We start from the raw sequence: 12,569 nt of genomic DNA on the forward strand, positions 1-12,569 counted from the left end.
CACCATTTCTTCATTTACCCCCGGGTGGGTTAGGGCCAAGGAGTTGGCAAAAAGACATTTCATAATTACTCTTTTAAGTGCCTGGGGACCCTATCCCCAGACACGCTTCCTTTAATAGGAGCCGGGACCCCATCCCCGATCCCTGCATACTGAAATTATGGGGGAGAGCTCTGCCGGAGGCAGGAGGCTGCCATGGACTACAGTGCCTGCCCTCAGAAGCGGACTGGCAAATAGACCTTGCCAGCTCCTGCTGCAACACAGGAGCGAGCTGGCTGGGCGGGGAGCCAGTGTGGGTGGCCAAGGGTTGGCTCCCTGAGCTGTCCCCCAACGTGAGCCAAGTGCGGGATTCCTGGGTGGGACGAGCACCCCAAAACCCTGAAAAAAATAAGAAAACCAGCAACAGCATCTCTCCCGACTCAGCAGGAAAGGTGAGAATAAAAAAATCACTGCACTCAAGATGATCTCCCCATAATGTCTTGCGGGCCTTGCTGTTTTGTCTACATTTTAAGCTGTTCCTCTCCTTGTGGTGGGGCCACCACCAACAAATGCAGGAAAGTGCAGCCTTTTCCCCATAATGGATTTCAAGAGTCCCCACCCTAGGTTGGGGAGGGGGAGTAACCCAAAACATTCACCACTCCTGGATTTTCATGGCATTTTCAATAATTCCCAAGGCTGAAGCTTTTGCTTTACAGCTGAGAGTGACGCACCTTTTATGGGCTATGCCTATTGTTGCATTCCTTATGACCCAAAAGGGATAAAGGTGGTCAAATGTAATTCTGGTATTTAATTTCTCTAGGGGCCAAGTGTAGCGTTCCAATGCAGTATCATGTCAAGGTGATGCCCTCTTGTGGCTATTTTTACAACAGCAGTTTGATGATGTATAATGTACAAGAAAAACACAAATACAGGTTACTCATGACAAATGCTTTACTGATTTCCCATAATAGTTTCAACTGCTTTATTGGTTCACCATATGGATTTTGATGATTACAGCTCAGAGTATATACGTTTTTTCATTCATAAGTGCATTTATGCTGGAATATTGTTTTGATAATTGCATCTAGGTACCCAATGATGAGTGTAACATATGGGTTGTTGGTCTTGAACCATGACGAAGTTACTAGACTCACTTGATAAGTTGGTTTGACCCATTTAAGGGGGTTCGAAGGTGATTACACTGTGTAGTATATATGGTATTTTCGATCTGCCAATATATCTATTTGTGTAAATTATTGCGTAGTATTTAGTAGTGTGTGAAATAAATGTACTTCCCCCTTTCTAAAGAAAAAGTTTTGACTGGACAATCATTTATTGAGTGTTATTATTGCGCGCCAATGAATTGTGATTACCAGCCCACACCTCCCCTCCTAAGTAGACCTCCGACTGCTCTGCTTCACTACCCTGTGAGAGTCAGGCACTATATAGGGTTGTTTGGTTCCCAGTAAGGACAATTGTAGACCTATTACTTGTGCAGGTCATACAACTAATAACCCAATTTCCTATACAGAGATTCTTGTCATTTTGGTTTGCAACAGAAGACAGTGACGTCCTTGTTGATATGTAAAAGGCACTAAATCGTATTAGGAATATTATTTTTGAAAGCAAACTATTCTACCTGGTATCTCTATAGCAAGGGTGTTCAAAACAGATGAATGCCACACTTTCAAGATGCTCGTAAAAGATAAGTTTGAGTCTAGATTGAAATAATTTGCTTCATCAGTGGTCATCCTGCAGATATGGCATTCATCTAGCCCTTCTGCACATGCTTTGGGCACCTGTATTTTAGTGAAACAATGGGATTTCAGTGATCTATGAAAACCTATTCAGAAAAACTCATCATTGGATGATGATAAAGCTCTGAGGCTTTTTGATGTATACTTTCAGCTATTTATTGGTGTAGAACACAGAAATCCAGGAAAACAAACTCTAGTCTTTCCTAAGAATAAACATTGTATTCACTTTGAAAGCTTTAGTTTCTGGCATTGGTTTTAGCTGAACCAGTCAATGTTATTCTTCCAAGCATTCAAAAAGGCATTGCTGGAGCGCTGCTGTCAGTTTCCTAGCCGGTATTGCCACACATGACCACATCACTCCTGTTCTCTGCTTGCTCGAAAGGTGGAAATTGAGTCAAGGCCAGACTGGAAACTGAAATCCGCCATGGTAGCATGTTCAAAGGTGTCCCACAATGGAGCTTGCAGCGATTAAAATGAGGCCATGGGGTATTTTATGTTTGATTCATAACTGCCCATTCAGCAGTGGGAGCGGACCGTGGCCTGCGGCCCACCGTCATAATGCCCGAGAGACAGAATGGACAGTTCACCCTTGAATTAAGCACATAATGGCATGTTTGACCTTTAAGTTAGTTCACAAGGGGATATCTTAATATTTGTCTAGGAAAATGATCATTTCAATGAAGTTGCTAAGCTCCCAGGCAAGATTAAACTAATGATTGCGAAAGAGGGATTTATTTAAGTGAAGTATAGCTAACAATACTTATTGGAGTAGGACTACCTCACTAAGCCTTTGGAATAAAATTAAACACACATTTGAAACCCTGCCACTCAAACCCATTGCTCTAATTGTTTTAATTTGTATTTTTTCTGTATGACTATTCAGATCCATATTTTGTAGTGCCACTTACTGTGTGAATGCTCTTCAAATTGGACAAGAACAAAATGAAATAAATAAACAATGTTATGTGCCTTTTTCATCATCTACAGAAATTGAAGCCTCTAGAACAAAAAGATGTTAAACATGTTGCTTTTCTGTAGAGTTGTAGATGTGTAAAAAGTGAATTAAGTGGATGGTTTCCTATCGGGGTCCTGTGTGACAACATAGACAACTCAAGCTTTGCTCTTGCTGTCTCTTTGATGTCACTCAGAACCCCTCAGCAAAAAAACATCCCTATCACTTACTGTTACCCAATATATAATTCTATTTATAATCAATGTTTTGTTATCTATGGCCCCCAAATCATCTCTGCCCCTGCTTTCAACTGCTACGCTGGGGCAAGGGCAGAGGAGTAACGGGGGAACCATACATAAAGTGCCCTCTCCTCTATGTCCCAAATGTAAAAAATCCTTAACTCTCATTCTTAACCAGCATTCAACACATTCCTTGCCTTCTTTCCTCCTCCTGCAGCTGTGCTTTCTGCTTTCAGTCAAAGCAGATAGGCAGGCTCCACTGATAGGCTCTCCCAGCCCTGTCAGCCTGGCCTCGCTGTTGATGCATTCATAGCAAATTACAAGACTTAGACTCTGGTGTTTTCTATGGAAACCATGCACTACATAAACAAATTCTATTGTTGAAAAATGAACATTTCATTTTAGAAAACCAGATAAAGCAATTTACATTTGGCTGAAATTCCAGACTTCAGAAGTCAATGAGTCAGTCCGGCAGCAGATTCTATGGAAGATTGTTGAAAATGCTTTGCAATCTTGGTGACATAGGTGCTTTGCAATATTGGTGACATAGGCCTATAATCACGCTAGTAAAAAATCATACCGTACTTTTCTTAATTAAAGTTGGGACTGTTAATCTCACATTATGAATTAACGCTTTGCAAAATGTCCAGGGAAAGCCATCAAACCATTGAGCTTAATGACTTTCCCATTTCTCTATGGTATTTAACGTTTCAAATTCTCCAGGGTATTTAACATGTTAGTTGGTTTATCCACTAAGGGTTTAGCTTCAAAAGCATTCTCTACATTTACAAATTACATATTTTCTAATTAGGAATTATATATTAGCTAAATGTTTTACTGAGGAGACTGCTGAGAGCTTTCTTTATTATGCCCAGAATTGTTTCTGTGTTCGCTTGATGAGTCAAATAAAACTATAAACAACTGACCACGATTGCCAACATGGATAATATCTGCTCTCTCTGATATCCGTGCATGGATGTATGACGTTACAACGCATGCTTTTACACCGCATGCCGTTACAACGCATTTTTTACACCGCAAGATCTGTTACAACGCCAGCCTTTACAACGCATGCTTTTACAACGACGTACACTAGATGGAGTGCTGACATTAGAAATGTATAATTTACTATTCTAACTCCAGTCCACGTTGCAGTAGGGAAGGTGTTTGGATAGTAAAACTACACTATTTCTAATGTTAGCACGCCATCTAGTGCATTTCGTTGTAATAGCATGCGTTGTAATGGCATGCGTTGTAACAGATTTCGCGTTGTAATAGTTTCGTTGTAATGGTAGTGCGGTGTAAAAGTTGCGTTGTAAAGGTTGTTCACCCCGTGCATTTGCCAGGCTTGTTAGTGCCCACGTTGGATTTACAGGGGAAAGGTGTATTGTATAACAATATTCCACATCTTGTCCTTTTGATAAGAATCGAATTGCATTTATGTTTTCTGTACTAGATTGTGGGAAGTTATCGCTCATAGTTTTATGCAGATGCTATCACTGATTAGGTTCACCCACACATCTGGTAATGTCAGTCACTTAATTGTGAGTCATTATACCAACAGCAGGTCAAAAAACGTCCAGCATCTGACAAGGAAGAACGCCTTAGCAGTGTACGGCTCATGGAGGACAGGTGCATTTTCCTCCTCTGTAGGAGGCCCACTTCACCCAGAGATGTTGTGCACTTAGGGGTGAGTTGAGAAGGTAGGATCAAGTCTGATTAATTTGTCTTCTATGTTGGTTTGCATGTGTGTCTCCAATTCCAGGTGTGTGAGTCAGTGATTTTCTATCTAGTCAGTCGCGGCCGGCATTGCTCCTGGGTGGGGGGGGGCCGGCGGGAGGGTTCCATGGGAGGTGTCATGGGGGGGGGGATCGCAGGTAAATAAAAAAAAATGAACTTACCTTCCTTTCCGCCGGGTCCCGCGTCTTCGGGGCTCCTGCTCTCCTGCCTCCAACAGGAACAGGAAGCAGGCAGTAAGGCTCCTTCTGGACCCTCCCCAAAGCCAATCACAATGCTGCAAGCAGCGTTGTGATTAGTTGGGATGCCTCCCAGCCACTCCTCCCCTGCCCTGCTCAAAGAGCAGAGCAGAACAGCACCTCCCACCCGCCCGCAATGCACAAAGGAAACCTATAATGGTAATAACTTTTATTTATTACCATTTTATGTTTTGGCTTTCTCGCATTGCGAGAGAGCAGTAGGGCGACGCTCCTCCGCCCTTGTGGAGGTGCCACCCCTGTATCTAGTGCTTAACAGTCACCCACTGCCCTGTGCGTGTGTCGGTGGGATGGTATATTACTGCGTATATGTGTGGTACATTCTGCTGGTACATTTTGGAATATGTGTGCGGTAGATTTCTGCAGGGCAAACCATTTATTAATGTCGAGCATGTCAGTGACTAGGGTCTTTTTAGAGAATATTGGCTCTAGTTACACCCAGACCACTAGGTTTCATTGCCCATGTATTTCTGTTTCTCCCATATCAATGTCTCCCCATGGTCCTCTCTCCCTTTGGTGCTGTTTCCCAGTGTGTGTGTCTTTGGTGTATGTTCCTCCTTGGGTTCGCTGTACCATGTTTCTCTAACCCATTTTCTCCCTGCCTTGAACTATATGTTTGTGCGTGTGCTGTAGTTCTAAATAACAGTCATTTTATGAGGAATAATTTGTCTTACAAAGATGTACATTAAGTGTTAGTGTGTGTGAGAGTCGTTGACATTGGAGCCAGGATCGTGACTGTGCATGAGTAAAGCTGTAGTGCATTATCCAGTGGGTAAGGCACAGTTGGCAGTGTTGCAGGTTTATGTCAAGTTGTGGTTGCTGTTGTTACACAACAGGTGCCTGTGGATGGAAGTCTGTGTAGCTGCCAGAATGTACAGCTCCAGAGGAGAGACCTGATGTTTAGATATATTGCAATAGTAATAGTTGCAAGCTGTACCCTCTTCCTGGACCTGACAATGCCAGCAATGTCCAATGTTGTGCAGGACTATACATCAATCTTAGCAGCTCCACCACCTTCCCCTTGTTCAAAATTGCATTTAGCCGTTTCAGGTACATGATAGGGCCGGCAGGTAGTATGGAGAGAAGGACGTGAATGGAGCACACCTCTGTTTGGTACACATTGTGAGTGCTGTTAGTTGGTCACAACCAGCAAGCTAGTGCCACAAGGTATTAAATCCACAAAGGCAATGATGTAAAGTCTCATTTCAAAATGCCCCCACCCCAGCTTACTTTGTCTCTGTACATATGGCATGCAGTCATTTTTGCTGAACTTTGAAGGGTACTTAAAAGGATGAAGAGTCTTCCTCTTAGTTTGTGGTTGGAGTGGGTTTACCTTTGTGTTTTGTGTGCCCACATAGGGAGGCTCTATCTCTGATTCAGATCTGTATTCTGGAGGGTGTACAATGCATGAGATGATCCCTGAGTCCATTCAAACTAAGTGCAGACCAAAGCTACGTGCCCCATCATGAAAAACAGTAGACACAGCACATCTTAGACATAAGAAGGAGTGGTTTACTCGCTGCTCTCTGTTTGCATACAGGAGGTCCACAATGTCCCTTGAGGGGACAATGAAGTTTCAACTGCTTCATTGGACTTTCACGGATATTCTCAGGTGCCATAATGTAGTGGACCCCTAAACATACACTGTCAGAGTGTCTCCAGTCACACTGTCAGTATCTGTGCAGAGGCATTCAGGTCTGCTTTGGGAATGGGGACAGACCTCTCCATGTGGGGTCAAGTCTGTCCATATTTGGTAGTCCCTGGTCAATCCTTGCTCCCTGTCAAGGGGCTCCCAGGGAAACAGTCATTTTGCACCACCACTACACTGGTGCAATTGTTGCAGTTTTGTACATCTGCATTGTTCACTAATACTGAGCACAGATACAGAGAACAATAATTCTTCTTTGCATATGCCTACACACCATGCAGAAAAGACCTTGTACCAGTGCATACTTTGTTCCAGTGATAGGCATATTACAGAAAGACAGGCTGCATCAACAAATGCACCCTCTTCCGTAATACTCAGGTGCTTGGGGACTTAGGCCTAGGTGCTTCAGGTTCAGTATAAAAATGTCTTTCATTGATTCAACCAATGACCCTTGTATATTCACTCTAGAATATTTGATTATGGTCTTATTGGAACCAACTGCATTGTTAAGGCAATTAAAAGAAGGGTCATAGCTGTCAGTGGCGCAGCAGCACTGGGCCAGGTAGACGTATGTTCCACTGAATACCAATTATAGCCCAATTTTACTACTGTATTAGCCGACAGTGGGGGACACCGTGATCAATGATTCGCTTGCTATAATACAGAGTATAAGATGCCTTACCACCTTTAACTTAGTAGCTACTTAATTCTGGCAAATAATTTGGTAAGATGCTGGCACCATTGGTAAAAATGTCTTAAGTGGAACAAAAATATACACCCAATCTGTATTGACTTTATGTCCTCATGTCACCATGGCTGAAGAAAAATTCATACTGTAATTATCAAGACTGCACTCACCTATCTATGATGGCGCACATGTCGATACTGACATTTGCATAGTTTTCTGGGTTGCCTTTCTCAATAGCACGAAGATCCACAAGCTGGTCGTCCACGTGAATAAGTTGCATGCACCCTTGGAAAAAGTGCCGAAGTGAGTGATCTGAGCTGTTCATCTGTGGGAGTAAACCTGCGGAAAATGGTGAACCAAAGTTAGGTCTGGAGGTTTTCTTTTTGGTATGTACTTTCTAAGACTGCACATGTCAACAGGATGTCTCCAGTTCGTTAAAGCGTGGACATGAATTAACAGCAGAGGTCATCATGCTTACTTAGAACTTGGAAATCTAAAGCCTATGCATGTTCCGGCATTTGAGGTACTTTTCTCATTGAATGGGAAGATATATATTCATTCTGTAATTAAAAGGATATCATTTTCTAAGTTAAAATCTACATTGTTCAGATTTAGTGTCTGGTTTGTCTTTTGCCTAACTCTTCAGCAGCAAATAGGAAGATGTTGAGAGGCTAAAGGTGGACAAAGAGTTAAACTAGTGATGTAATCAGAGGTTAAATGAAGCATGATGCCACTTCCACTACCTTACATTAAAGAACAGCTACAAGCAAGCAGGTACATGAAAGAGCTCGAAATCGCTAAACCTCATCCAAGGAGAAAAAGTCAGGACAACAGCAACAAAAGCACCTACAAATCTACCCTCAAACGCTAACATCAGCAAATCAAAGTCACCAAACGCTCTGTGCTCAATGACCACATCGAAAGCAGCACCAACAGTGCCAAGGAAATCTTGGCCATGGTGAAAGACTTCATCTCTCTGGCAGTAAGCTCCATCAGCTTAACCTACTCTTAGGACCTCTCCAGCCAGTTGTCCCTAGTCTAAACTACCAAGATCATCAGCATCTAGGACACCTTTGAGCTTCAACAGAACCCTTCCACCCTTGCTAGTCTCCTGTCCATTTAAACTGAAACCCAGAGGCCCACCTTGACCAGGAGGCAGACTAGACCAGCTCATGAAACCGTATTGACTGTGCAGTACATACACTTCGGAGCATCCTTGGACCCCCCTACCCTCACAGGTCTTCATCACAGGACTGGACAGTAGCGCACCCCTCACCCCAATTGTTAATGACTCACTCATTACAATCACCTACTCAAATGCTGGGAACACACCACCTACTCACGCCTAGAAACACACCACAATACTCCCCTTCCCTAAGAAACCTTCGGCAGGCTCGAAGACGTAGCCAAATAGCGGCGTATCACCCTGCTACCCTACCCGACAAAAGCCATGCAACAGATGATAAACAAATACCTAGCCACCAACCCTGATCACAACCACCTTCTCACAACCACTCAATCATGATTCGGTCTCAACTGCAGTAGTGTCTGCCGTCATCACCACCACGGACGACATCCGAATGACCATGGTCAGAAGCCTTTGACATCATCTCCTATCCCATCCTTATCCAATGACAGCTCAAAGCTGGCATTCGAGGACGCACACTTAGCTGGATTCCCCCCTTCCTTACAGGCTGCACTCAGTGGTTCAGTATGGCTCCTTTCACCTCGGACACCAGCAACCTCATCTGCATAGTTCCACAAGGATCTTTACTCAGTCACACCCTGTTGAATGCCTATATGACCCCACTAACCAGCATTATCCATGCCCATGGAATCAACATCATATCCATTGCTGATGACAGCAAGCTCATACGTTCCCTCTCTGACAAGACGCAAAACACCTTGTCCAATTTCTCCACCTGCATGATTGAAGATGCTATATTGATGAAACCCAACTGCCTCAAGCTCAACACCGGCAAGGTGAAGGTAGTAAACTTCGTCAAGACACACACTCTCTGGGACTCCACCTGTTGGTCTACTAAACTCAGACCCACACTCTTTTTGGCAACCCCTGCAAAGTTCCTCGTAATCTTAACTGACAGTCAATTCACCATGACCAGCCAAGTAAATGCAGTCTCCGGCTTCCACACACTCAAGATTATCAATAGGATCTTCAAAAGGCTCTCCATCAACACTCACAGACCTGTAACAAAAAGCCTTGATCACCAGCAAGCTGGGTTATGGCAACAAACACCAGGACAGAATCAACGCTCATCTGTCCAGAAGAATTCAGATTATACAAAACTCAGTGGCCAGGCTCCCCCTAACCTCCTAGCCCCACTCACATCACATGCACCTCAAAGAGGTCCACTGCGTTCCAATACGCAAACAAGTGCTCTTTAAGCTCTTCACACACACACATAAACACCAAGCCCACACAACATTAGCCCCAGATACCTCAACAATTGCATAAAATTCCACAAACATACCAGACACATCCACTCAGCCGCACTGCTGCTCACTCACACCCACCCCATACACAGAACCAGATCCAGTAGTCGTTCCTTCATCTACCTTGCTCCTAAACACTGGAATGACCTGTCCCTGCACATCAGAGATCCCTCCTCAGTTCTTAACTTCCACAAGAAACTGAAGACCTGGCTCTTCACCTAGCTCCAACCCTCGCTCTACCCATACAGCTCCTGCTTCCATGCCAGGATACCCTCCTGAGTTAGTCACGCACCATGCAAAGATACATAACATAAGATAGCAAGAGAGCACCCCCTCGCAAAACAAGGGTAGAAGATAGTTAAACCAATGACAAAATAGCTTTCCTTGTATGTTATTGACCTAAAATATCAGTTTGAAGTCAGAAGTGCGGGAAATCTGACCATAAAAGATGGGAATGAAGAAAAATATTATTTTTGCACAAATCTCCCAAACATAAATATCACGAATTCAAAAAATTATAAAACATGTTTTTTGCACTGAAAATATATAATGGTAGCACATATCAATAAATGTTATTGGTAAATTTGGAATATGGGGCCTAATTACGAGTCAGGCAGAGCAGTAACCCCCAGGTGGACTATGGCTCTGGCTTATCGCAACTGACCGATCCGGTGTTCCCACACCCAGTTTTCCTGGGTGCGGGGATACTGATCCAAAATTTAAAAGTTCTGCTGGATAAAATTGTATGAAGCTCTGGTTACAACAGCAGCAAAGCCTCATCCCTTGGTCTCTATCATCCTTTTTCTAATGCATAGGATAAGGATGGGTGGGGTCATACAATCCTCCATTTCTTTCGCTCCCTTTTCAAAACTTCTTACTCACCCTTCAGGAATTCTGCCTCCTAAACACATCTACCAACAGCTCTGAGCAGAGCAGGTGGCACGTGGTTGAATTCATTGACAAGTAAGAGGGACTTGTGCAGAATTCCACCTAGTAAAAGTGGATCAGCACAGTAATTCCCTATTAGATGAGCATTAACTTGTAATAGCAGGAATTTTATGAGGAAATTCTGCCGGGGAACAATAATTACAGCCATCTGGAATTTCCTCATGGAATTTCTCTATACCCATGAATGGGCCTTTGTGTACAGCTACCTGTGTGGAAAGAACTGCACTCCTGCTCAGAAATCAATCAGAAGCTACCGCAATCCCACAGTAGGTTCAGCTTGTTTCTTCCACATAGTGCGACATTCAAATTGAGGGCCAAATTTATCATTATTTGATGCAGTCCAACACAGCAAGACAACTTACTGTGCTGCGTGAAATGGAGAGACCAGGAATATGCCAAATTTATTTATATATGGCGCATTCCTGCTCAGTCTCTGTGCTGGAGCAATCAGTGCAGCCTTCTGCAAACACAGGCACCCTTGCGTCATGGTGCAAGGGTGCCGGCATTCCAGGCAGGATTGTTTTGGTGCAGGAAGACACACAGACACCTTCCTGCGCAAAAACAATTCTTAGAGGTGTTTTGCTGTTTATAAGTGTGCTGCAGAATGCCTCGCACTTAAAATGAGGAAAAAACGAGGAAAAATAAAGATATATTTCTCATCGTTGTTCTTCTATTTGGAAGGTGTAGCATTTTGACGCTTAGTAAACCTGGGAATGCGCCATGGTACATGGTTGGTTACGTGGGAATACCTATCCTCCACCCGTGTGTAGTGCCTTCCAGGCTCAGAGTAATGCAAGGCAGTGGCTTGCGCTGTCTTGCGTTACTCCAGATTTACCAAGCAATACTGAACCACACAAGGCGGCCTTGCGTGCCTTGGTAAATCAGATGTAAGGATTGTATTGCTCTTACATCACCCTCTGAGACATGAAGGAAATACAATCCTATGATCAATCTGGACCTGGGGTCATTTGCATCTCTGAAATAGGTACTTGCAATGTATAAAGAAAGTCTTGAAAATTCTATAAAATATCGCGGTATTAGCGAAATAAAATGGTAATGTAAAATCTGGTATGAAGGAGTGCAGACTACTACTCTGATATACTGCTCCAGTTGTGCGTGAACAATAGGGTTATAATACTTTCATTATTGTAGAAAGTAAACAATTAGGGCCCGATTCACAAAAGTAATCTGAGACAAAATCCTAACTTTACGACTTTCGGTATTCACAAAAGGGATTTAGTAGTAGTAAATTTAGGATTCCTAACTTTACTACTACTAAATCCCTTTTGTGAATACCGAAAGTAGTAAAGTTAGGATTTTGTCTCAGATTACTTTTGTGAATCGGGCCTCCGTCTTGAGATAACGGTCTGTGCTGTTTATATTTGAAACACAGCAAGGGCTGTACAGAAGGAACGATGCAGACTGACAGAGCTGTGGTTGTTCATAAGAATTACATTAGCCTGCACCTTGGACTAAAGATGACTTGAACAGGTGATCCATGTTTCTCAGGGGAGGGGGATGCTGCTAATGCATCATGCAGATCAACAGTTTATTTATTCAACCATGTTTTACAATTTGGCTTTTTGTAGGGATTTTCTTTACATAAAAAGTTAAAACAAGTTATATCTGAGTAAGCGTAACATATCTAATGTTCAATCACGGAGTCAACGTATGTCAAATGTACCTTAACATTTTTTGCCTGTTTTATACAGAAAGGCAATTATTGACAATTTAATACACATACCCATGAAATGTTTATTACTGTTTACAATCGATATAAAAATGTGTAAATTCATACAATAGGTTACTGTAAAAGAGTTTTAAAAACAGAATGCACATATACCAAATCTGGTGCAGGATAAGGTGAATATGTATATAAATAATATAATTTGAATGCATATAATGTAGAAAAA

The 12,569-nt window shown here is 42.8% G+C and overlaps 1 protein-coding gene across 1 annotated transcript in view; it reads right to left on the reverse strand.

The window, feature by feature from the left end:
• The window catches only part of CNTNAP2 (contactin associated protein 2), a 2,761,105-nt gene that overhangs the window by 962,245 nt on the left and 1,786,291 nt on the right, over window positions 1-12,569 (reverse strand). Inside the window, exon 10 of the mRNA XM_085631546.1 lies at window positions 7,425-7,593. Coding sequence (XP_085487672.1) covers window positions 7,425-7,593 — 169 coding nt within the window. The remainder of the gene's footprint in view (window positions 1-7,424; window positions 7,594-12,569) is intronic.

Source organism: Triturus cristatus, chromosome 10 (genome assembly GCF_964204655.1).
Source record: "Triturus cristatus chromosome 10, aTriCri1.1, whole genome shotgun sequence".
Taxonomy (NCBI): Eukaryota; Metazoa; Chordata; class Amphibia; order Caudata; family Salamandridae; genus Triturus; species Triturus cristatus.